General features: G+C 47.0%; 1 protein-coding gene across 3 annotated transcripts; it reads left to right on the top strand.

Moving 5' to 3' along the window:
• Nucleotides 1–627: 627 nt before the first annotated feature.
• On the top strand, nt 628–26,219 carry GCNT4 (glucosaminyl (N-acetyl) transferase 4). Of its 3 annotated transcripts, XM_059175259.1 has the most exons (3): nt 628–830; nt 13,475–13,649; nt 23,847–26,219. In XM_059175259.1, exon 3 carries the CDS (start codon nt 23,848–23,850, stop codon nt 25,210–25,212), a length of 1,365 nt encoding a protein of 454 aa, XP_059031242.1. In that variant the 5' UTR covers nt 628–830; nt 13,475–13,649; nt 23,847; the 3' UTR covers nt 25,213–26,219. The 3 variants fall into 3 exon arrangements, with proteins under 3 accessions (XP_059031242.1, XP_059031240.1, XP_059031241.1); XM_059175257.1 differs by lacking the exon at nt 13,475–13,649; XM_059175258.1 differs by lacking the exon at nt 13,475–13,649 and having other exon boundaries at nt 628–1,459.

Below are 26,219 nucleotides of genomic sequence, written 5' to 3'. Positions count from 1 at the left end.
CCCACAACACAAAATTGATGTATTTCAATACTGCCCAATTGGTTAAGCGCGTCTGTGCTTGCTTTCAATTATTCAGTGAGCAGGGTTGGCACTGGATCCTGCGTCCTCAAGGCTACCGCCCTCACCCCCGCTTTAGGGTGAAGAGGGGTCTGTAGAGTGTCTATTTGGCATGTAGGCACTGATTGAAAAACAACTTTGTACCCTATTTAGTGGCCATAAAGCTCCACCTTCCCACGCTGTTCCTAGATATTTCTCCAAGCTGCGTGGGACACTGTCCCCGGCTTGCCAATGAGAGCCAGGCGATTCCTGCAGGCCAGAGCCCCACAGAGCACAGCCTTGGGGAAAAGCAAGGAGTCGCAGATTTAAGTTTGCCTTGTCACCGCCCTCTGAGCGACTTCGGGCAAGTATCTTGGCCCTCCCGACCTGGGATCTTGTGTGTTTCCTGCGGGGAGGAAACCTAACCTGGATGACACTCAGAGCAGCGCGGCTCAGCCGGAGTGCAGCGCGCCGCGCGCGCCTCGGAACTTTGTCCCAAGCGTGGAGCGAGGACCCGGGAGTGCAGGGGCGGGGAGCTCCCGCGGCAGGAGCGCGGCGACGGCGCTCCTCCTTTCTCCACGTCACGGGGGCCGCTCGCCGCTCTCCCACCCCCGGCCGAGGGAGAGCAACTCCCTTAGCAGGGCGCGCCGCCGAGTTGGCGAAAGGGGAGGAGGCGGGAGCGAGCCGCTGCAGCCGCAGAGAGGCCGGGATCCCGGAGCGTAGCTCGCGGACCCCGCCGGGGTGGCCTCTGCAGCCGCGGGGACCCCGCGTTCGGGGCTCCCCTGCTCCCTTTCGTAAGTCGACTTGGCCACGCAGGCCAGTGAGGAACGCCCGGGGCCGGGGTGCAGAGCTGTCCCGCGGTGGCGGGTGCGGGGCTCGGATCCCAGCCGCGGGGTGGCCGGGACGCCGGGACCCTTACCCCCTCGAGACTTTCACTTTCCCGCTGGGGAAAACTTGGGCGCCGCGTTGCTCTCGGGGGTGAGAGCTGGGGCGTCGGCCCCGGGGTGCCGCATCGGGATCCCGAGCTGAGCCCCCGCCTGGCTGCGCGCCTGCCGGTGTCGGCGCGCAGATGGAGCCCGGAGCTACTGTGGGCGACCCCGCCGCGCGCCAAGCGGACGCCGCAACTTCGGGAACCCGCGCGGCGGCCGGGAGTCGCGCGGCGTGTGCGCACCAGGGTTTCCCCAGACTCTCCCGAAGCGGTGAGGACGCGGCTCCGGCATGCGCCCTTTCCCGAGGCGGTGGTCGCGCAATCTAGGACCTCCCGGCCGGGGCGCCAGGAAGAACCGCTCAGGCGAGGGACGCTGAGAGGCAGGGTCACGACGCTCGCTTTTCCCGACTAGCCCGCCAGCTTCGCCCCAGCCTCGGGCCGAGCGACGCTGCGGGAGACCCGGCCGTGGGCGTCCTCGCCCGGGGTAGGCGGGAGGTGAGTGGGCGGGAGCGGATGCGGTGCTCGGGAGTGGGCTGCTCCAGTGGCTTCTCCGTTAGGACTAGGTGCTTGGCAGGGGAAGTGGGGGTGTCTTACCAGTTTGGGGGTCGGAAGCTGCGGGGCGGACTTCCCGGCAGTGCCCTCCCAGGGACTGGCTTCTGCGCTTTTTTAAGGTCAAGTTTTCCTGCCGTAGAGCTGACTGGGACGTTCCCCCGGCGAGTTGGCAGCGCCTCTCCGGCAGGCTAGGAGCCTCCGGGCATCCGAGCCAAGAGGTCTGGACCCTCAAGTCAGTTTACCATCTTAGGCGAACAGGGCGAGTGAACGGGTATTGCTCGTTAAGTTTTAGAACTGAATTTCCTGTCTTTGGGAGGTTTTCGGGGTCATTGTAGCCTGGGAAACTTGGGCTTTTACCCCCTTACTGGGCATGCGAAGAGGTGGTGTCAGCCCTTAAGGCCTTATTCTGGCCTCTTCTCATCCGTAATACTGAAGAGCAACAAACCAGAATACTAAGGGAATCAGGAATAATATTAAGTATCCATGCAGTTTGGTAGGCATAGAAGTCACCCTTTTTGATCCTACACGCGTAAAACGTACCCTTATTTTTTTTAAGATTTTATTTATATGAAAAAAAAAAGATTTATATGATAGATGGATATCACAAGCAGGCAGAGAAGCAGGCAGAGAGAGAGGAGGAAGCAGGCTTCCCGCTGAGCAGAGAGCCTGAGGCGGGGCTCCATCCCAGGACGTTGGGATCCTGACCTGAGCGGAAGGCAGAGGCTTTAACCCACTGAGCCACCCAGGCGCCCCAAAACGTGCCTTTATTAAACTACTTATCAGCCTAAGGCGTTCTAGAACCCAGTGTCCCTTTTGACAGCTTTTTTTGATGGTGTCTTGAGGAAGTAAAATCTTAAAAAAAATAAGTTAATTATTGCAAAGAACATTTCCTGTGTTGCACTTTCTAAGGATCTGGTACTGTCCGAGAAATCACTAATTAGGATGCTGTTGGATTATCTTCTTTTACTAGCGTATAAACAATAGCCAAAGAATTCAGTTGTATGGTAGTAACTCTCAAAAACTGATAGGGGAATTGGGGGGGGGGGGGTTCCCCTCCTGTTTAGTACTTGTACTCATTCCAAAGTTTACAGTAATTTGCTAAGTGCCAGAATAATAGCGGCAGAGTTAGGTAGGGGTGAATGGCATAATTGGGGAATAGGTCAAAGTTGGCACTTGATGACATCATGCTAAGAAAGTACTCTGAAGACAGGCAAGCAGTAGTTAGCAATCTGCCTTTGAACGAACTCAGATCATGGCTGGGGGGAGGTGTGCCAAGTAGAGAGTATGCATGACTGTGCCCAGCTTCCTCTCTTCCCCCTCCCTCTCTTGAATCACTGACTCCGGAGCTGGTTTGGGGAGTATGAGTTGGTGACCTGGGGCTTATCTTGGCACCAATATCAGAAGTGTAACTGTGTCTGCTTCAAAGAGTTTCCTTCTTCCTTTGGGAAGCAGGAAGAAAACAGCAACATAGTGAGATTATGTGATGCAGGGTTGAATAATCAATTCATCCGTCCAGGTTTATCGGTCCAGGTTTTTTGAGCATTTACTTTGGGTCAGGCCAGTGCTGGGTGCTGTGGGAGAGCGGATGCCCTGAGTCTGGGATAGAGACCGGAGGCCTTCTTGGGGAGCTTTAAGGTCAGAAGGCCTGAAGGGTGGGTGGGAGTGGCTTACACTAAGGGCAAAGCGGGGAGGAGAAGGAAGAAGCAAGCATTCTCCCCCCAGGGAATGGTGTGCCCTAAGACAGAGGAGAGCTAGCAGAGAGTTCATGGAATGGAGAAGTCCATTGGAAAAGATGATGCCATGCTTTGGGGTCGATATGTGGAATACATCCTCTGAACAGTTTCACTGCTGAGGGTATCCTGGTGAGATTTCCATTCAGAATTCCTAGGTTGCTGTGCGAGAGTGGATCTAAGGTTCCCGAAAGGTAAACAGGGCTGTTGCAAGGGTGTGAGAGGCCTGGTGGGCTAGGCTGTGCCAAGGGCAGTAGGGTTACACAAGTGCTCAGACTCAAGGCAGACCCTGGAGTGACTTGGTGACTACTTTTGTGTAGGACAGGGCAGGGCAAGTCCCTCCAGGTTTGAGCAGGTGTTGCTGCCATTTACAAAAGAGGGAACATTAGAGGAGGGGTAGAGTTTGGAGGAAAGATAGATTTGGTTGATTGTGTCTGTGTTGGGGCACTATTCAAAGCCTGGGGTGGATGGGACAGGGGTGCAGGCCTGAACAGAACCCCTACCTTCATGGGGAAGGGTGAGAGCCAGGCTGCACGTCTCTCCCAAAGCCCACGGGAAGTGAGCACCCTGCGTGGGGTGGGGCGCGGTATGGGCTGAGCCCTGGCAGTGGCCTCCATGCTTAGCTTCTTGGAAGCCACTCCTCAAGAGAGAGGCAGGACGGCGGAATGGCTTTTTTAAGATGAGAGAGCCTCACACATAATTTATATGTGAATGGGATGGAGCCAGTGGGCAGGAAAGGCTGTCTGGAGTCCATTTCCGGAAAAACAGTCTGTGCGGGATTGTGATATCAAAGTCCTGTCTTACAGAAACAATATTTTGAAGCACAAATGAGCATGAAATTTAAATTTTTACTTCATAGGCTAGACAAACTTCGTGTTTAGGAAAACACGGATGGGAATTGTGTCACAAAGCTGCAGCATCAGGGCAGAGGGGCCCTTGGAGCCAAACTTGGCCGCCGTCCCACTGCCTCCCGAGCGTGTGGCCTTGGCCGAGCTTCCCGGGCCCAGAAGTAGCGTCACACCTGCGTGGTGCCTTTATGGTACCCTGTCCCGGGCTGTTGTGAGGGGAGTGTGTGTGAGTCATGCATGCAAAGTGTGGACACGCTGTGTGCATGTGTGCACTGCGCCAGCCGCTAGTGGGTGCTCTGTAAGCCTTAGTGCTGGTATTTTTATTGTGATTGTGCCCCTTCCATCATTGCCAGCTGTAGGATCTGAGAACCAGAGAACTTCGAGAACTTGTACAAGGCCATAGAACCAAACAGTGGCGAAGTTAAGGCTTGGATCCCATTTACCTGGCTCCCAGGCAAAGGCACGTCCTCTGTGTAGCACGCTAACAAGTGTCAGGTGCTGGGGGCCAGGGAAAATAAATGGTATTAGAAGAACCTGGTCGCTGTTCACCAGACTATAGAGAAGCAAAGCAGATAGTATCAATGTCCTAGCTTACAGACTTTTCCCAAACAATTTAAAGGTGTATGTTTTGTATTTATTTGCATTGTTTTGCATGTCATTTTATATGCATCCCATATGCTGGTAATTTTCCTACTGGGATCGAAAGGCCAAAGCTTCAAGTATGTAAGATCAAATAAAATTAATCAGGAATTGAATGCAGCTGGGTTGAAACCTAATGGGCCCCTGGGCATGGTGGGCTCAGTGTGGACTCTTGGGGGAAAGGACTGGATCAATATTTACTATTTTAGGGGCGCCTGGGTGGCTCAGTGGGTTAAGCCTCTGCCTTCGGCTCAGGTCATGATCTCGGGGTCCTGGGATCAAGCCCCGCATTGGACTCTCTGCACAGTGGGGAACCTGCTTTCCCCTCTCTCTCTGCCTGCCTTTCTGCCTGTTTGTGATCTCTCTCTCTCTCTGTCAAATAAATAAATAAAATCTTTTTTAAAAATTTACTATTTTAGGGGCGCCTGGGTGGCTCAGTGGGTTGGGCCGCTGCCTTCGGCTCAGGTCATGATCTCAGCGTCCTGGGATCGAGTCCCGCATCGGGCTCTCTGCTCAGCAGGGAGCCTGCTTCCCTTCCTCTCTCTCTACCTGCCTCTCTGTCTACTTGTGATTTCTCTCTGTCAAATAAATAAATAAAATCTTAAAAAAAAAAAAAAAAAAAAAAATTTACTATTTTAGAAGATGTGGGAAGCCAGATACCATTTGATAAAAACAGGTCACATTTAATATGTAATGAAGCTTGACCTGCTGAGTATAATACACAGGACAGGAGGCATGGAAGACCAAAGGGAGACTGCCTGCCGTATAAAATGTCAAAAAATAAAGCAGAAACAGAAGCAAAATTTTGCTTTATGAAGCTGAACTAATAAGAAACACTAAGGGTCGGAAGTAAAGGTAGAACTTGAGTTCAGCAACATAAAATCTTAAAAAGAGCATAATCTTCAAAATAAATGTGTGGGCTTTTAAAACTAGTAAATTCTCTCTAATTTGAACTTATCAGGGAATGGCCATGGTATCTTAGTAAAATCTCAGAAATACATATTTTTTTTTCTGAATTACAATTTTCTTTTTAGAACATTGCTCTCAGAGTGTGGTCCCTGGACTGGCCATACCGGCATCCCCTGCAAACTTAGAAATGGAAATTCCAAGACCACTCACATCTTTTGAATTGGACCTTCTGGGGATGGGGCCCCGCAGCTTGTGTTTTTAATATTTGGAGCCAACTTTTTTTTTTTTTTTTTTTTTTTTTATTTGACAGAGAGAAATCACAAGTAGATGGAGAGGCAGGCAGAGAGAGAGAGAGAGAGAGAGGGAAGCAGGCTCCCTGCTGAGCAGAGAGCCCGATGCGGGACTCGATCCCAGGATCCTGAGATCATGACCCGAGCCGAAGGCAGCGGCTTAACCCACTGAGCCACCCAGGCGCCCCTAGAGCCAACTTTTATTCCTCTGGAATGTTTACTTCTTCAGTCTTGACCTTCCATTTCCCTCCTGTGGTCACTCTTCTGCTTCACTTCTGTCAGTCGGTACCCTTGTGGAGGGTTGTACCCAGACACCACCCGTCCCTTCCTCTGTCCCAAGGTCTAGCCCGGTAGAAGATGCTTTCTTTTTTTCAAGATTTTTATTTATTTACTTCTTTGACAGAGAAAGAGAATACAAACAGAGGGTAGCGGCAGGCAGAGGGAGAGGGAGATGCAGACTCCCCCCTGAGCAGGGAGCCCAACGCGGGGCTGGATCCCAGGACCACTGGGATCATGACCTGAGCTGAAGGCAGACGCTTAACTGACTGAGCCACCCAGGTGTCCGGAAGATGCTTTCTAAGAGTGCTCTGGGCCTTATGTTCTGCAGCTCTGTGGTTCTCATACTGTCCAGGACCACTCTGATTTGGGTTTCGCTTTGCATTTGTTGCCTTAAAAAATCTTTTGGCAGTCTCCTATCCAACAAACTGTGACTCCTCCCAGACTTACAGTCTGCCAAACCCTGAACTGTTCTCTGCAAATACTCCTGTTAAACTCCATTTCTCCATCTGGTACAAGTGCAGTTAATTTCTTGGCCCTACATGTTAGTCTTTGTATTAATCAGCATTAAACTGCATCGTACCTGATTCAAGTTTGTCTAAATCTGTTTGGATCCTCCTTCTGCCCTCTTTCCTATAAACCTTTGTGTCCTCTGCTGATTTGGCTGCTGATGTCCTGGCCAGAGGAATTAATAACGATGTGAGTATCTTTGTTAGAGGCCTTCCTTACAGTTAATGAGGCTTAAAAAGTTGGCATCTTTTGCAGTCCTTGTGCAGCTGACATCTGAAGAATTGTCATCGGCCCCATCATTGTTTGCATTTAAATTATAGCTGCTCTGAAACATCCCTCATGGGGTTGCTCCGTGAGGACCATATTCTCTGACTCCAGCCTCGGTGTCCCCACCCGCAAGCACCCACCACCCACAGCCCAGTATCCCATATAGTCACCTGCCGACACACAGTCAGGAACTACATGTCCATGATGAGGATTGCCCTCTCCCTGCTTTGTTTATACTGTCAGCTTAGGGGTTTTTCATGTAGGTAACACAGAGGTAAGTTTCGGCTTATGTAATGGCAGATTAAGAGGACAGAAATTTCAAAGTAATCGGAAGTGATACTTGTGCCTTGTCATTTCTCTGTGCTTCACGCCACCCCTCACTGCCACGGCCGAGCTCTAGACCGCCTGACTTCTGTGCTAAAGCTCACTTTTAGACAAGAGATTCAGGTTATTTAAAATTTCCTTAATGTTGAATTTTGTTCACATATGATTCTTAAGGGAGATTCTTAAGTTAATTAAAATTAGATCATATAATTGCACCAAAAAAGTTTAAGAATGCAAAAAGCAAAACAACTTGATGGCAAGAATGCTTTTAGCCATGGTTGCTCGAGCACAGAAAAAGTGCCTGGAATCTTAGTCATGATCCTTATCCAGTCCTGTTGGAGCCCTCTCCCACAACCCTCCCCCTTGCACTGAAACACTAGCCTTAAACCTAACTGCAAAAGGCTCAATAAAATCTAAGCCCCCTTTTCCTTCTCCAAGATGCTTCCAAACGTCTCTTGATGGGATGTTCTCCCTTACTGAGGCAACCAAAAAAAAAAGTGCCTGGTGGTAAGGGAGCTCTTTGTTCCCTCAAGTAAATCTCCAGGAATACTGTGTAGTTCTCGCTCTTTGGTTGCTTTTCTCCCCACACACCCCCACCCCTGCCACCCGACCCTTTGGAGGAGAGCTTTCTGTCTATGTTCAGACTTAGACGATCAGCCTGTCTGCTCTTGGATACAGGTTGGACCTATTTCTAAAGGTTCTGCAAACTTTGCTATTTCTCCCAGCCATTTTTCAGATCCAGACAGCCCATGACAGATAGCCGCTCATTCAGACCGCAGCAGAGGGTGGCCAGTTGTGCCCACGACCAGGAAAAACTAGGCTTACCATAGCTCCTGGGCTTGCCAAGCTTCCTTTTCTCTTCCTTCTGCTCCTTTGCATCACTGTGGCACGTTTGGAATATTTGCATAGTTGTGTCCTTTCTTCACCACCACCACCCCCTGTACATTCCACCTGAGTGCAGCAAGGAGGGGCTTGCTCTGGCCAGCCATGGTCTTCCACCCGGTTCTTCCTTCCTTTAGTCTTCCCAGCAAGCACCCTGCCCTACCCACAGGCGGCCAGAGCTCAATGTAGTCACAGATGGGTCCGGAGACAGAAGTGAAGTGACACACCAGGCAGACACCAGTTAAGCTGCAGTGACTAGATCGGCATGGGCGGGGGGGGGGGGGGGGGGGGGGCACTTCTATGGAGATTATGGAGATTACAGAGCTGAAGGAAGGGATGTGGAACTGGGGAAGAGATCCTTAAAAGGAGGAACGTATAATCACCACTGTGCAAGAAAATCCCTTAGCACAAGAACCATTTCTCCATGCTAGCTGCTGACTTACCTTTTCTGAAATATTTGTATCCAGTAAAATTGTATAAAAAATTGGGATTTCTTGGGTTGTATTGTCAGGTCACCTAGGACCTCACTATTTACTTCTCTCTAGATTCCTCCAGGCAGGACAGCTTCTGGGCATATCTCTCCAGATTCTAACAAAGCCCCTCCCTGGCACGTGGTGGGCACACAGTAAACGTTGGCTGGGTGGATGGGCAACCAGCTGAAGGGGGATAGAAATAGGATATAAGGATGAAGGTATATATAAAACATACACAAAATAAGTAAAAACGGGGACATGAATAGGTATTTGTATTCTCTTGTCTATAGCAACATTATTCGTAATAGTCAAAAGACTGGGGGGCACCTGGGTGGCTCAGTGGGTTAAAGCCTCTGCCTTGGGCTCAGGTTATGATCTCAGGGTCCTGGGAGATCAGGCTCTCTGCTCAGCGCAGAGCGTGCTTCCTCCTCTCTCTCTGCCTGCCTCTCTGCCTACTTGTGCTCTCTCCCTGTCAAATAAATAAAATCTTTAAAAAAAAAAAAAAAAAAAAGACTGAAGCCACTCAGGTGTCCGTGGACAAACGCATGGTCAAAGTGCAGGGTGTACATACAATTGAGTATTATTCAGCCTTGAAAGGAAGAAACTTTTGACACGCTGCAGCATAGATGAACTTCAAAGACATGTTAAGTACAATAAGGATGGACACTATGATTCCTCCAATACAAGGGTCCTAGAGGAATCAGATACATAAAAAGAAAGCAGAGGGATGTTTCCCCGGAGCTGCCAAAGGGGGAAACAAGGAATTAGTGTTTGACGGGTACCAAGTTTCAGCTGGGGAAAAAGAAAAAGTTCTGTGGGTGGATGTTGTGATGACTGTCCAGCAGCATGAATATATCTAATGGTGCAGAACTTAAAAATGGTTGAAATTTTAACTGGATCCATCCGTCCGTCCACCCATCTGCTCGTCCATCCGTCCGTCCATCCACCCATCCATCCTTCCATCTGTTTGTCCACTGTCATCCACCCATGTCGTCTCCAACATTTATGGAATGGCTTTTCTAGGACAAACCAAGAAGCAAAGATTTTTTTTTTTCTTAGCACTAATAATCAAAATGGTAAATTTTATGTTAAGTATATTTAACCACAATAAAATAATAGAAGAAAGAATATTTTTATGATCACTAGATTACTAGATTCCAACAAATATGGAACAACAAAAGAGAAGATATTTTTTATAGCAAAGTAGTGAACCACAGAAGACTTGGAACCTATAATTGCAGAAGGAAGATAGCAGTGGCACCAGACTTACAGAGAGGTTTAAGATCATGCTACTAAAAATGAGTTGCCTGAATCCCGTTGGAGGCAGGGACTTCTGAAGGCTTGGAATCCTGCACAGTCCTGTTTACCCTATGATTCCCACTTAAAAAGGCAGGGGGGATCCTTTTTGAAAAACTCCAAGCCTACAGAAAAGTTGTAAGAATATTACAGTGGTCACAGGCTGATTTCTCCTTGCAGAAACCTTTGGTATGGCTTCTGAGCCATCCGGCCCTGCGGAGACCCCTGGCCATTGCCTCTCAGAGGTGGTCTCTGGGTGCAGGAGTGCTGGTGGCAGGTTGGGGGTGAAGCCCAGTCCTAGCTTGCAGAACAGTCGCTGGCCTCTGATCTTTGGTGCTCCTCCTACAGCTGTCGCTCGTGTAAATGTTTTTGACCCCTTACTGCTGTGCCGTGTATATGCCTGTCTGCTCTCCTGTCAGAATGTTCAGTGCGGGGCGCCTGGGTGGCTCAGTGGGTTAAGCCGCTGCCTTCGGCTCGGGTCATGATCTCAGGGTCCTGGGATCGAGTCCCGCATCAGGCTCTCTGCTCGGCAGGGAGTCTGCTTCCTCCTCTCTCTCTCTCTGCCTGCCTCTCTGCCTACTTGTGATCTCTCTCTGTCAAATAAATAAATAAAAATCTTTAAAAAAAAAAAAAAAAAAAAAAAAAGAATGTTCAGTGCGTGTGCTCAGTTAGTCATCCCAGCATCCGTATACTAGCACCCTGGCCCACCTTCTCAGGGAAGGAGGCAGAGGACTCATTAGGCTGGTGACAGCTTCTTGGTGATGTCAGGACTTAAATTCAGAACCACTGGCTTCAACTGCTTTTTCCAAACCAGTTACGTCGTACACAGAGGTAGAAAGCAGGAGGGTGAGATGCAGGGGTTCAGGAGAGGCAGGGAAGAGAGGAATGGGGTCAGGCGGTTGAGGGAGGGAAGCATGATGCAACATGGTCACCCTACGTGGTACTGATACCTTCCTTAATAGGTAACAAGCCTGTTAATGCATAAGCACACCAGAAGGCAGGCTGCCTGCAAGGTGACTTTCAGGGATCATGGGGCCCGCCCCCCTGCCTGTGGCTAGAACCCTGCAAAGCAGAGGTTTGCTAAGAGCTGAGTGGTGCCTACCTGATGTGGGGTGAGCATGGGGGTGCCAATATCCGAGTTCATTTGGTAAATCAGGGGGTCTGTTCTGCTCAAATATTTACCCGAAGTCCGCATCTGCCTCTGAACACAGTTGAGAAGGTCACATCACCTGAGACTTAGAATTTCACACTTGACCATCTACAGGATTGTACTGTCGTACAGGAGTTGTACCTAGTTGTTGTAACCTAGATAAATGTAAGCTTCATCTTGCTTGTGTGTTTGTGTCTGTATGTCGAGCGTTGCCATTTTCATATGGTCATCATTTAAAGTGCATCTTTGCAAAGTTCCTTCGACATACAAGGGCTTATTTTTCTCATGTAACAAGAAGGCAGAGTGGGTGTTTCCTGCTGCTGGTTCAGTGGTTTGAGGATTTTGGGGCTGAGGTCTCTGAGACTCCTTGACCTTTTCGTCATGGCCCCAACATGGCTACTGCAACTCTAACCATCATGTCAGAGTTCCATGCAGAAAAGTGAGCAAAGGGGAAAAAGTACAAAATGGCATACCTCCCCCTGAATCAGGCTCCTGTAAAGAATGTTCCAGATACCATACAGTATCCTGCGTTGACCATTCCTCTACATTGGAGGCTGAACGGAAAGGCTGTGTGGGGGGTACATCTCTGCCAGCAACGATGTTGGGGTCCTCAGTAAAGAAGGGAGGGGGGGCACCTGGGTGGCTCAGTTGGGTCAAAGCCTCTGCCTTGGGCTCAGGTCATGATTCCCAGTGTCCTGGGATGGAGCCTCACATCAGGCTCTCTGCTCAGCAGGGAGCCTGCTTCCCCCTCTTTCTCTGCCTGCCCCTCTGCCTATTTGTGATCTCTCTGTCTGTCAAATAAATAAATAAAATCTTAAAAAAAAAAAAAAAAAGATGGGAGGGAGGATGGATGTTGGGGCGCAACTGACCATCTCTACCAGATCTGTAGACAACATCCTTACCTGTTGGGTCTGTTTCCGAGTTCATCTCCCTGAGCTGTTTTCTGTTCTGGCACCCTTATCAGACCGGTTTAATGACTGTTACTTTATAATCCACGTGGAAATCTGAGGAGTCTGGTTCTTGTTTTTGCATTCTGTGTAGTTGGGTGTGTATGTTTGCTTAGACTGTTCTGAACTAAAAAATCTTTTACTTTTTCATGGTATTAACTTCAAATATAAACCTGTATGTTGAGACATGTTATTTTAATTAAAACCGTTGCTAGCATGCATCCTTGTAGGAGATGCCAACTGGAGAGTTCCCGAAAGTCATTTCTAGATTGGACTTCTGCAGATATTTCACATGAAATCCCTGCTTTTGGAAATTCCTCTTTGGTCAGAACTTTTTTCAGGCACTGCAGACTGTATTTGTTCCGCCCCTTTATCTTAATTTTAAATTCCTGAGTCTTAACTTTGTGGTGTCTATACACACACAATGTACATACATTTTCAACCAAGAAGCACAGATCTTTGTGAAATGATGAGGTCACACTAGGGTAGCTGGTCTTGGGTTTTTTAGTGGAGTCCCAAAGCATATTGAAGTCTCCAGCTCAGCTCCCCACCACATCAACGAAACACAGAAAACACACAAAGACGCTTTTCTGATTATTTAAAACAGAGTGTGTCTAATCCATTCACAGAGAGTTGTGGCCTGGCCTTTAGCCATCTCTGCCATCCGTATCCTTCATTCACATCTGTTTATCCCTGTGCTGCCTCTGTGATGTGGTTACGGGCATTAAAGATTCCACTTTAAGTGCACACATGCAAATCAGAGTTACTATACCTCATCGGCTGCTACCTAACCTTTGAGGAATTAATTCTGGACAGTATAAAATATGGAGGTAGACATAAACCAAATAAGTGCTTCTAGAAATTTCTGGGGGGTGAAATTACATGCCGACCTTGGGTGAGGAAAGTTTTTTTTCTCTTTCTAGCATACATTTTAAAGAAAGACACAAATGTTTTTCGGTTCAGTTTTTCTTCCATGTAGAAAAAGAAGCCAAGATATTTTCAACCCACATTTTACATTTAGAACATAAAAAATATATTTGGCTCTGTATTGTGTCCGGCTAAGTGTGGAAGGCAGAGACGAGAAGAACTAAGAAAGGAATGTAACATTGCTGTTCATAAAGCTTGAGAGACAGAGGTCAGATCCATTAATTAACTTTTGGGGGGTAATATTTTCTATCTAAAAAGGAGGAAGCATTTTATTTAAGCCATTTCCATCGAAGCTAAAATTTAAGGGTGTAGATATTTTGAAATCCCACCCTTTTTATATTTTGGGGGTTTTCTACAGAAAAATCTCTCAATGTCTTGCAACATAATGAGGGTCACAAATCATTACAAAATAGAAACTTCATTCAATAGTATCATTTATGGCCCTTTAGATTTCCTGCTAAAGACTTACCCCAGTACTTTTGCCCAGCAGGATACACAATCAGCTTTTGATGTTTGCCCTGTGGACCAGATGCACCAAAACCAGAACCAAGTTGGCCACCTCCCAATTTTTGTGACTATAAAAACCTGCCTGAATTCTGCACTTTTTTGCAGCAGCCCAGATTTCTGATGACCTTGGGGGACCACCATCTGGTAAATACAGCCTGGTATGGATTGCTCGTTTCTCCTATGACTTTAAATGACCCCCATAAGTCTCCCCAAAATGAAGAAACTCCAGTGAAGTTACTAGTTGAAAGAATTAACAGTGTTAATCAGTGTTGACACCCTGATGTTCATGCCTACCTTTTGCATTCAGACCTTCAGTCTCGAAGGTGGTGACCATAGAGTTCCTACTTGTAGACCGAAACTCTTAGCTGTGACAAGTTCTGCAGGTGCCTCCATCCACTTCCCCTCCGATGAGGAGGGTCCGCTTTCCTGCACCCAGACAGTGTTAGCTTGACAGTCTGAGCAACTGAGTGCTACTGAGTGCGGGCAGAGACCCTGTTTGAGGGTGTGTTTTGTGTGTTGCACTGCTGTGGTGTCCTTAGTCCTGCTCTGCATGGGACATGATCCTTAGGGATGCTCTAACGCGTCACTGCAGTCTTACACTGTCTGGAGAATTGCCCGTAAAGATACTGAACTGAGGGGAACTGATACAGCTTCTGCCATGCACGGAGTTTACAGGAGCTGGTTAGCCGATGATAACTGCCCAGAACTGGTTGCTTTGAAAGGAGTTCTTTGGTTGTCAGTCTTTCAAACAATTTTGAGCAGATGGAGGGAAAAAGAAAAATCAGCTTCTGATTAGAGTAACTATTCTCCTGTCTTTCAAAATCCAAGATGGGTGTGTGTCCGCAGGAACGATATTTGCACCAGACATTAGCAAAAAAGAATGTCGTCAGGGAGTGAGAAAAAAAAAAAATTAGAATGTCAGAATGCAGGAAACAATGCATGTGCTATTTCAGAAAAAGAAAACCAAACCGCAACGTATGGAGCCTTTCCCAGTTTTCCCAAGAAACCATTTCCTCTGGTTGCAGTCCTGTGCCTGAGTAGAGAGGTCCATACCTGTGACCTTCATGATCTCGTTGCCGGATAGCAAAACATTATTCCATGTAACACATGGGAAGTAAGGATGTGCCCGAGATTAAATGACTTGCCAGGATGAGTTGAGTTGTTTGTTTTTAAGATTTTATTTATGTATTTATTTGAGAGAGGGAGAGAGCACGTACATGAGCAGGGAGAGAGATAAGCAGGCTCCATGCTGAGTGCAGAACCCCATAAGGGGCTCGAGCCCACAACCCCCAAGAGCATTATTTGAGTGGAAGTCAAGAGTCAGACACTCAACCAGCAGAGCCACTCAGGCCCTGACTTGAGGAGTTTTTGATGGCACAGCCCAGACTAGAACTTGGTTCTTCTGATTTTGTCCCACTGAATGACTACTCTGTGCCAGTTAGGTATGTACCTGGATCTGGACCTAGAACAAGACCAAGGCTTGTCAGGGAGACAGAAATAAACAAGCAAACAAAGTTACTGCTGCTGTGATGAGTGCTTGAAAGAAAACAAGGATTCAACAGTCAGGAAAAAGACTAGAGAAGGGTGATCAGAGAGGACCAGAGGAAAGGACATTTCTCCTACAGCTTGAAGGACGGTGAGGGCCAAGTAACCCCAGGATCCAGAGAAAAATGGTCTAAACATGGGGACAGCAAGTGCAAGGATCCTGAGGCAGGAAAGGGACTGGCATTCTAGAAACTTCGAGAAGGCAGCTGTTGCTTAGAGTGTATGGGCAAGAAGAGCAGAATAAGATGCAGTTAGAGAGGAAAGTAAGGACAGGAACTGGCTGGGCCTTGTGGCCATGGAAAGGATTTCTGGTTTTATTCCAAGTGCAGTAAAACCCCAGTGAAGGGTTTTAAGTTGGGCGGGGGGGGAGTAGGACTAGAGAGGGAGAGCAGTCTGATTTATGTGTTGAAATGATTCTTTTGGCTATATTACAGAGAATGGATTAGAGGGACAAAAGGGAGGCTAGTGAGGAAGCTATTTCCTTTAGAGGCAACGAGTTAATGATGGCTTGGCCTTGGGTGGTTCCTGTGGAATGGCGTGGATGTGGTGGTGGGTGGATTCAAAACACATTTTATTTTATTTTTTTTTTTTTAAAGATTTTATTTATTTATTTGACAGAGAGAGAGATCACAAGTTGGCGGAGAGTCAGGCAGAGAGAGAGAGAGAGAAGCAGGCTCCCGCTGAGCAAAGAGCCCGATGCGGGGCTCGATCCCAGGACCTGAGATCATGACCTGAGCCGAAGGCAGCGGCCCAATCCACTGAGCCACCCAGGCGCCCCTCAAAACACATTTTAGATGTAGAACCAACAGGGTTCTACTCCTGCCAAGAGATTGGAGAGGCACCCTGGCATTGTGGTTAATACCATAGGCTCTGAAATTAGGCTAGAGTTGAAAATCCTGTCCTCCCTATACTAGCTGTTTACTTTCAGTGTCTCAATTTCCTAATCTGAAAAATGGGCACAGTGATGGGGGGATAAAGAATGAATGATAGGGATAATAGACCTAGTAGGTTTATTGAGTGGAATAAGTAACACAAATAGTATTAGTGCTCAGGATAGACCGTTAGGAAATGACAGGCATGGGTCCATTGAATCTGGGAAAGTGATGATTTTTATTGACTTTGACCTGAACAGTCTGAGTTGAGGGAGCAGCCGAGCCAGGCTGGACAGAATACCACCATGAGGGCTCTAAATCCTGGGCAATTAAAGTCCCCGCTCTGTCCAGGCCCTCCAGGGGGAGCAGTTGGATGTACAAACGTGTACATAACAGAATAAACACATTCCTGGCATCCCAAGAATAAAACGGTGTTAAATGATTGCTATGAAAAAAAAAAAAAATGGTGGCTAGGACTCTGTTTTCTCATCTAGAGAAGGAGGAAGTTGAACTCCATTACCATTAAAGTCCTTGTCAGTTTTAGGATTTTGCTTCTAGGTTTCTGCAGGAATTATGCGATAATTTAAGCTTTGGTGAAGAAGGCCCAGAAAAGTAAATTCTATTATTGAAATGGTTTTTTTTTTCCCCCATAGAAGAGTATGTTGACCTCAGAAGTGGTTTAGTTTCTAACAATTATGGACACAGTTTAGAATAGGACTTAAGTTTATTGTGAAATGCAAGAAACAGATAAGACAATACCTAAATAGCGAGACTCCTGGTTAAAAAAGCAAGCCCACAGCAGTGTCTTTTTACTGAAAATAGTCTGGAAGGACATCCTGGCCAACAGAATGCTTTTGGCAGGCGGTTGGATTACTGGTGAGCTTTATTTTCTTCTTTAGACTTGTCTTTCTCATTTTTTTAAAATGGAAGTGTTTACTTTTATAAACAGAACGGAAAAACACTTTCTTTTCCCTTTGGAGCCTATAACCTCTTAATTATTTGAGGATTTGTCCTCTAGTTGTATCGTATTTTGGCCGGAGTCACGTCATTCTTGTCTTTTTTGTGGTTACTGTTTACCTACTCACGGTCTGATCATTACTTGCCTTTGCTGTCTTCCCTCTAGAACAATGAGAATGTTAGGTCAGCTGGGCAAGAGCCTTGCCTTTCTGCTCCTTTACTGACTCTGCAGGTGCTGTGGGGTGTTAGAGAAATGCATCTTGGGTGAGTCATCCTCCCACTGATGGTCTTCTCCAAAACTTTCTCTCGATTTGATGATGAGCCTGTTACCCAGGGCAGAATCAATGACCTTAATGAAATCAAAACGCTGTGGTAGAAGGACCTTAGCTTACTCAGCTAGATGAGGAGGTTATTTATTTATTTATTTATAGTGAGTTCATCTTTATATTAATGTTCTTAAATGATGATTCTTCTTTGTAAAGCTTTAGGAACAAACAAAACCCTGACATTTCTAAATCAGTCAACTCTCAAATCCCATTTTTCACGCTAACATGTAATGATACCACGTTTAAGAAGTTAAAGGGTTCCCCACAGGGGGGATATTCTTCATGCAGAGAGAAATTTCGCCCCGAAAGTTTGCTAAACTAGTTAGTTATTCTCAGAGAACCCCAACCAGACCAAGTAAATCGTCAGTGACGGGATATAAGACAAGAATTCAATTGAGCTAGCTTGCTTTTCCTTTGATGGGTTCCATGGCCGGAAGGTTGACTGGTCTCCTGGATTGCCCCAGCCTCTGACCGCAGGAACAGAGTGTGTGCCTCCCCCAGCAAGGCTCCAGGCTAATTCTCCATGTACGGAATCCCTTAAACTGGGTGGAGGGGTCTCAGGGTGAGGTGATTTGATGTTCATTTCCTGTTTCAGCTTTGGGACGGTCAGGTAAGACATAGTAATGAGAAATTTTATTCAAGGACTGAAACTGTTGTGGAAAACGTTATGTTCCAAGAGACAGTATTAGTATTACCTAGAGGGTTAAGAATGCATCCCAGGAACACAATTCTCTGGGTTCAAGTTTCAACTGATGGGGATCCTAGCTCCGTATAACCTTAGGTGATTTCTCAGTCCCCACGGGTTTTAGTTTCCTGTCTTGTAAAAGACGGATGAAGGTCGTGCTCACCGCATAGATCCACTGAAGGGCTGCACACATGCAGAGGACCTAGAACGTTGCCCCATGTAACGACTCCTTGGGAACTCTACGTTCATAATAATGCTGATATTAATTTAATAAAGAGTACCTAGAAGCATTCAGGCATCCATTCTAAAACATTGAATTTATGTCAGAATGGGAAAATGGAAAGTAGATTAAAAAGACAGGACAGGGGCGCCTGGGTGGCTCAGTGGGTTAAGCCGCTGCCTTCGGCTCAGGTCATGATCTCAGGGTCCTGGGATGGAGTCCCGCATCGGGCTCTCTGCTCGGCAGGGAGCCTGTTTCCTCCTCTCTCTCTCTCTGCCTGCCTCTCCATCTACTTGTGATTTCTCTCTGTCAAATAAATAAATAAAATCTTTAAAAAAAAAAAAAGGACAGTAAACCAGAGGTGTGGGCGGGATCTTTAAGGAAGTCAATGCAGAGGAGGATGGGGTAGCTCTTCGTTCAGGTGACTGTGATGCAGGTGAAGATGATGATGAAGATGAAGCCACAGCCAGTACTGGCCAGGCAGTCCCGTGTCAGGACTGTGCATGCCTTACCCCGTTTAACCTCCAGAGCCCTATAGGAGGCTGCTGTGATTAGCAGACTTGTACTGATGTGGACACAGAGATGGGGGAGTTTGAGCAACTTGCCCAAGGTGCAGGTGCTCCATAGGCTGTTTCTGAGATGAGTGGAGGGCCTCCTCTGGGCAGAAGCCCCAGCTGTGTGGCTGGAGCAGGGGACGTGTACTGTGGCACCCCTGTGGCATCCGCCTTTCTGGTGCAGCCTCCGAGCGAGGTCTTAGCTCTCGGCTGCTCCCCTGTTGTCCTTTCCACCTCCTGTGTTGGTCAGAAAAGGGGTCAGTCATTTCCTTAACATTGTCTGCCTGTCAGCGCATCCTGTGTAATGTACTAGAAACCCCAAGGTTTGGAGTCAGGCACGATGGGCACAGGTGTCAGGTACACTGTGCCTCTCTGTGGGGTGACCCCATTCACATGCAGGGGCTCCTGTGCCCTCGCAGCAGCTCGAGGGGATTTCTCATTCCCATTTTGAGACAAGAAAACTGGGCTTCAGAGGTTAAATATCCTGAAGCCTCTTCCCGACTCCGTACTATCTCTCCCAAGCGCTGCCCTCCCCATCTGAGTTACTGGAGAGGAGTGTGGGTGTGCAGGGAGGGAGCAAGAGAGGCAGGAGAATGGAGGGAGCAGAGAACACCTAATCTGCAAATACGGATGGTAGATCCTTCATTCCTGGTCCCTAAGCTAAACCAGAGTCAGTGCTCTGGTCCTCAGCCGCCTCCTCCGCGTCCTGATTTTTCATTCTCCCTCCTCCCTCGGGAAGGCAAGCATGCGCTATTTGGCAGTCCTGGGTTTTGAGATTGCTGACTTAAGGAGGGTTCGAGGAAGAGCTGCTAATGGTTGTAGCCACTTAGCCCTGACTACAATTATCATCACTTAGCTGGGTGTATGTTTTGTGCGCCTGCTGTTTCTTTTAAGGCTGTAAACAGTGCCTGGAAAGGCAGGGTAAAGAACAGGGTTTATGGAAAAGGCCTCATTCACCATCATTGTTGGTTCTTTATTGAATTATCCAAAAAGACCTTATTTCTGCTGAACTAGAGCGAGCCAGCCTTGTTATCACGTCCTTCTCAGTTGTGTCTTCCTCCCTAGTCCCCGTGTGTGGCAGTGAACTCCGCAGTGGACCGGGCTCCTTACTTGTCTGGGCAGGTGGAGGGTGAAGTACCCCTTCTCCTGTGGGTGGGCACTTATTTGTAATGTAATTATCAGACTACTTCCTGGCAGCAAAACGCCTGCCTGCTTCCTGCTCCTGGGGCCTGAAGAAGGAAGCAGCCGGCATTGGGTGTTTGCAGAAGGTGGCGTCGTTACATTCGTCTCCTAGGAACCATGTGGCCACAGGACTGCAGCCTGACCTCAGCAAGGTCTGCTCAGACCTCAGGAGCTCATTCCCATCGTGGGGACTCCTGAGTTCAGGCTGCAGGTGGCAAGGGGTTGAGGCAGGTGCCACACTGGGCAGGTACCTGCCCGCAGCCCACCTGTACCCTTTGTGGCTCCCCATGGGTGTCACACACAGATTCTCTCCAGAGGAAAGCAGAGCCACGGTCGGAAACTGTGGTTTCTCACTTCCTGAGGCTTTCGTGCCCTTAGAGATTCTCACCAAAGCCGGGAAGAGGCCCACAGTCCCTTTCAGGATTTGACAAAAGTTCTTTCACACCAAAGGGCTTACACTTCCCCCGATGACTTGGGACAGGGTGGTATTGGGGGGCTGCTTGGTTCCCCTGATGTCTAGGGCTGATCCGTAAGGAGCTCTCCTCCTTAAAGATTCCCAGAGTAGGAAAGGAGAAGAAGAATCTGACAGCCAGATGCCTGGGCTGTCCCAGTTCCCTCCCCTCGTTGCTTTAAAATCACCTTTCATCCCTGGCTGGTGAAGCTCAGACATGCGACCCAGAGCCAGTTCCCACAGGACTTCTCACAGCGCCCCTGCCACCAGTGCCCAGTCACCTTCCCTTTCTGGGCAGGCAGCCATGCCCCCTACCTCAAATCAGGCTTTCTAGGCACCAGACTGGAATCAGGAAGTGTGTGCTCCAGGGGTTCTTAGGAAGGATGGGGAAGCTTGGGTGCAAGGAGCCCCTGGAAATGGGTGACAGGACAGGGAGCCAGCCTTTGCTTTTTTATGTATACGTGAAGATGATAGTTACATGGTACATCCTAAGCACCACAACAACTCTGGAAGTCTTTCAAAGCCTCTCTAGAAATTTAAGGGGATTGGGGCATCTGGGTGGCCCAGTTGGTTGGGTGTCTGCCTTGGGCTCAGGTCATGATCCCGGAGTCCCCAGATCAAGTCCCACCATCAGACTCCCTGCTTAGCTCAGCAAGGAGCCTGCTTCTCCCTCTCCTACCCACTCATGCTCTCTCTCTCTCTCAAATAAATAAATACAATCTTAGGGAGGAAGGGAGGGAGGAAAGAAAGAAGAGAGGGAGGGATCTTTTCATTATACCACTGTGTATCAGGGGAACTAGTAACGGACGCTAAGTAGAGATCCCTTAGACCAATAAAGGGAGAAACGAAAAAGCAAAAATTTACTTTGGGTAGGATTCATTCTAATCCTAACCATTTATTTAAGCTCCTTCCTATGTATGCCTACTTACCATGCATTAGGACAATGATGAGATAGGTTGATTTGGGACTGATAAATCTTGTAAGTCAAATTTTATCACAACATGTACTTCTGAGTGCATGCTCAAGCAGTTTGTGTGGCCCTGTGTATCCAGAGTCCATTCTCCCATGCTCTGTAACAACTGGCAGGAACCTTGGGCTTGAGCCTGAGTGTATGGAACCCACTTCAGTTTGCTTCAGGGGAGCAGAAAGCCGAGACCCAGGGCCACAAGCCTGGTTGGCATTCCCTGGATGCTGATCAGTTAATGCAGTTGGAGAAGAAGGGATGGTGTTTATGAGATGATCTGATAATGTGGATAAGAGTCAGACTCTGGCTCTCACATGTCAAGCTTGGGTTATTGAGTGGTTGGTCTCACCATACACTGACACAAAAACACAGGAGAGGAGATGTCAGGTTCAGTCTGGGATTCATTGGAGGTAGGGTGCCTGCGGGATATCTGGTGGAGATGTGGAGATGTCCATCACGCAACTGGACGTTCATGTCAGAAGCCTGGGCAGCAGGTGAGGCTGGAGACAAAGGTGTCAGCAATGTGTCACAGTCCAGAGAACTAGGGACAGAGTGTGTGAGAAGAGCAGTTCAGAAACAGGACCCCAGAGAATCCCACCTGGGAGAGGCTGTGGTGGGATTGGGGAGGACAGTTTGTTGTCAGTAAGGTGTTGTTCTTTAACGAAAGTCTTTCCAGTGAAGGTGGACGTGCCATGCCCTTCCCAGGAGAGCTATTTCAATTGACCTGTAAAGAAATATGAAAAAATAAATCAGGTTCAAATGGCTTGTTAATTCTAAGGAAATTGGGAACAAGGATTTATGTCCTCATGTAAGATTTACTGATATGTGTTAATGATGAAGTTTTAGGATGTAAGTGAGGTTCAGTGGGGTGGAGTCCAGAGCTGATGACCAAGAAAGAATTCTTGAGACATCTTTGGTGCAAAGTGGTGGTTTATTAAAGCACAGGGACATGCCCTGTGGGCAGAAAGAGCTGCTGCCCAGGGGTTGTGAGGGAGGAGGTAAGGAAAAAGGGAGGTTTCAAAAGAACTTTCATATGCTAAAGAGGACCTACAAGATACTGGAGGCCTTGAGGCCTTACCATTGTCAAGGTTTTTACCTCTAGCAAGGTATTAACATTAAGATAGCTGGGAGATTCCTAAAGAATGTCCCATATGTCCCACCCAGGAGTTGGGGGTGGGTGGAGGTTGCACGGTGTCAGCTTTTCCTTTGTCCTCAGCCAGACTTCAGTTCCCTCATCATTAAGAAATTGCACACGGACTCCTCAGACCTCCACAGGTCTCAGGATTTGAACCTCTCTGAAGCAGCCCTATGAACTCAGCTGGCCCTCCTGTCCTCAGACCTTGGGATGCTCCTGCTCTTTACAAAATAAATTCATCTGTGCCTCCATTTGATTAGTCTGTTTTTTATCTGAGGAAAAAAAAAAAGCGTATAATCATTTTTTAAAAATCAAATACAGAAGGATATTTGGTGATTAATAAATCTTCTTCCTACCCAGGCTGCTAATCCCCCATCCTGTCCCATCCTGCCCTGCAAAGCAGCTCCTCTTCCTGGTGTCGTGTCTATACAGTATCCCTCTAGAAATAGCCAGCCACCTGCCTTTTTGTAAATAAAGTTTTATTAGAACACAGCCAAGCCCTCTCTTTAACACATTATCTGCAGCTGCTTTCCCACTACAATGGCCGCTGTTGAGTGGTTGTGACAGAGGAAGGAAAAGTTTGCCAACGTGCGCTGTTTGGGTGTAGATGCTATTTATATCACTTTTTTTTTTTTTTTTTTTTTTGACGCACATGTGAGCACACTGTACACAGCTACACATTTTGCTCATTTCCCTTTCACTGTGTGTCATGGGGATCGTCCCACAAGGGCAGATGCAGGCTAGTCTCAGACTTTTTCACATGGTGTGAATGTAATTAATCCATATTTCACATGGTGAAAGGGTAAAGGGAGCTCTATAAAGGCACTACTCCCATCAACCAGGGCCCCATCCTCATGTTCTAATCACCTCCCAGAGCCTCCATCTCCTAATGCCATCACCCCAAGGCTTAGGTTTCAAACTGTGAGTCAGGGAGAGACATAAAGATGCAGTCTGTAACAATGGGCTTTCCCCATCTGACTTCAGATCTAGATCTCATAAGGATCTGAAGGGAGACTCACTATGGATGCCCCTTTTAGGCTCAGGTGGGGCATTCGCATCTCCCCTGACCCCTAAATGACATCTAACTGTGTAGACCAGTTCTGCCCAAACCGGAGTAATCTCTCCCCAAATACGCTAAGCAGAAATGCAGATAGTAAAAGTTACACAGTACCCATATTTTAGGAGTTTACATAATTGGCCATTCTGTTTGGTAACCAACATCTCTCACAATTCAGATATAGTTAACACAGATACCGCAAAATACTATCATTCTGTATATTCTCATTCCTTTTTTTTTCTGGATTTTCATAATGGTGAGAGAACCTTGTCTTATTTACCACGGGGCCCAGCATTCTGCCTGGCATGTAAAAGGTACTACCCAGTGAATTTTGATTGAACTGAACTAATTTTCTCTTAGTTCTCTTTCTCATATTTCAACTGAATTACTCCTCTTTCCTCTTACAGAATGAAGGCATTCAAATGTTGTTTTAAATACCCAGCACAGCAGAAAGTTTTCATCTTATTTGTAACTCTGTGGCTGTTCTCCCTGTTGAAGCTTCTAAATGTGAAAAGCCTCTTCTTCCCTCAAAGAGATATTTACTTGGTCGAGTCCTTCCTGAGTACCTCGCCTTTTGTAAGGAACAGGTACACTAATGTGAAGAATGAAGTCAGGTATGACGTGAACTGCTCAGGGGTCTATGAACAGGCTCCTTTGGAAATCGGCAAGAGTCTGGAAATAAGAAGGAGAGACATCATTGACTTGGATGATGAGGATGTCGTGGCAATAACCAGTGACTGTGACATTTATCAGACCCTGCGAAGGTACCATCAAAAGCCCGTTTCAAGGGAGGAGAAGAGCTTCCCCATAGCCTACTCTTTGGTCGTTCACAAAGATGCCATTATGGTTGAAAGGCTACTCCATGCTATATACCACCAGCACAATATTTACTGCATCCACTATGACCATAAGTCACCTGATGTCTTCAAAGTTGCCATGAACAATTTAGCCAAGTGCTTCTCCAATGTTTTCATTGCCTCCAAATTGGAGACAGTGCAATATGCGCACATTTCCAGACTCCAGGCCGATCTGAATTGCTTGTCAGACCTCCTCAAGTCCTCAGTTCGGTGGAAATACGTTATCAATCTGTGTGGGCAAGATTTTCCATTGAAGTCAAATTTTGAATTGGTATCAGAGTTGAAGAAACTCAACGGAGCAAATATGTTAGAAACGGTGAAACCCCCAACCAGTAAAATGAAAAGATTCACTTATCACTATGAACTCAGACAGATGCCTTATGAATATGTAAAGCTACCAGTAAGGACAAACGTCTCCAAGGAAGCCCCCCCTCATAACATTGAGATATTTGTTGGCAGTGCTTATTTTGTTTTAAGTCGGGCATTTGTGAAATACATTTTCAACAACTCCCTCGTTAAAGACTTTTTTGCCTGGTCTGAAGATACGTACTCGCCGGATGAACATTTTTGGGCTACCTTAATTCGGGTACCAGGAATACCTGGGGAGATTTCTAGGTCAGCCCAAGATGTGTCTGACTTGCAGAGTAAGACCCGCCTTGTCAAATGGAACTATCACGAAGGCCTCTTGTATCCACGATGTACGGGCTCCCACCTTCGAAGTGTGTGTATCTTTGGGGCAGCAGAATTAAGGTGGCTGATAAACGACGGGCATTGGTTTGCTAATAAATTTGATTCTAAGGTGGATCCTGTCTTGATTAAATGCCTGGCGGAAATGCTTGAAGAGCACCAGAGACAATGGATCACTTTATCTTCAAAAAACTTACTTAGGGCTAAAAATCCCATAATCACATCATGATGAAATCATGATAGAAGGAAGGTGTCTGATAAATAGAGCTCTTATGGACTTGTATGCCCTACTGGGCATACTGGGGTTCCACTTGAACTTAACCTCCTCATAGTTTGCGAGGTGTCCATAATTCCATGCACAAAGGCGACAATTAGCCTGAATTTGGTTGGGTGTTTTTATGTTTGTTTCCTTGTAACCTTATGGAGCTAAATCAGAGATTCTAAATGGTCCATTATCAGAGCTCAGAAACTACTGAGCTCCAGCTGTATGCCAGGTACTTTTATAGAAACACGGAGGAATTTAATCCAAATTGCAATGAGTTGTACAATGCCTTCAAGGCTTGCCCTAGCCCCACAGCAACCTTAATATCTTACATTTTCCTCATAGCAATCAAGATTCTACAGAAAAGGTGTTGGAGTGTGGGATAATCATGTAACCATTGAAACCACCAGTTTCAGGGTAGTGTTTATGTTCAGTGACCAACACTCCACTTGTCTTTTAATTCAGCTCCCTAGACTTTTCTTAACCATTAGAATATTTGAAGGAGAAACCACTACCTCAGGAAAGCTCAAACGATTGTCCAATTTCTTCCTTGCCAAAGCATAATTTTCCTATTGGTGCCTCACCCTTTGAGTTCAGAGTCCAAAGACTCTGTTGGCGGGACATTTACAGTGGGTGAATGTCAGGGAGGCTGGGTGGGGCCTGAGGGGATTGGGATAAATGGTGCCTGAAGAGAAACAAAGGGATCTGTAGGACTTTCACATCATGTTACACAATGGCTTCGTGAATGATCTCTTTTTAATTCAATTAGTTCTTTAAAATTATTGATTAAATATAAGAACTTGATTAATAGTTCAAAGTGTTACACTCCCAAATGTTGAACCTAAGTCTTCTAGCTCCTAGATTATCCTTATATGTAGGGTTCTTTTATAGTGGAATTAGTGTAATTTTGTTTTATGGAACCATTAAGCTAAGAATCACTGAATTTTCTCGAAAAGGTTTGTAAAATATGACAG

Source organism: Mustela lutreola, chromosome 5 (assembly GCF_030435805.1).
Source record: "Mustela lutreola isolate mMusLut2 chromosome 5, mMusLut2.pri, whole genome shotgun sequence".
Classification (NCBI taxonomy): domain Eukaryota; kingdom Metazoa; phylum Chordata; class Mammalia; order Carnivora; family Mustelidae; genus Mustela; species Mustela lutreola.
The sequence above is the reverse complement of the archived record's forward strand: the minus strand, read 5'-3'. Positions and strand labels throughout refer to the sequence as shown.

What these genes read in the sequence shown, in the direction of transcription:
- GCNT4 (XM_059175257.1), top strand. Translation starts at nt 23,848, where the DNA reads ATGAAGGCATTCAAATGTTGTTTTAAATACCCAGCACAGCAGAAAGTT.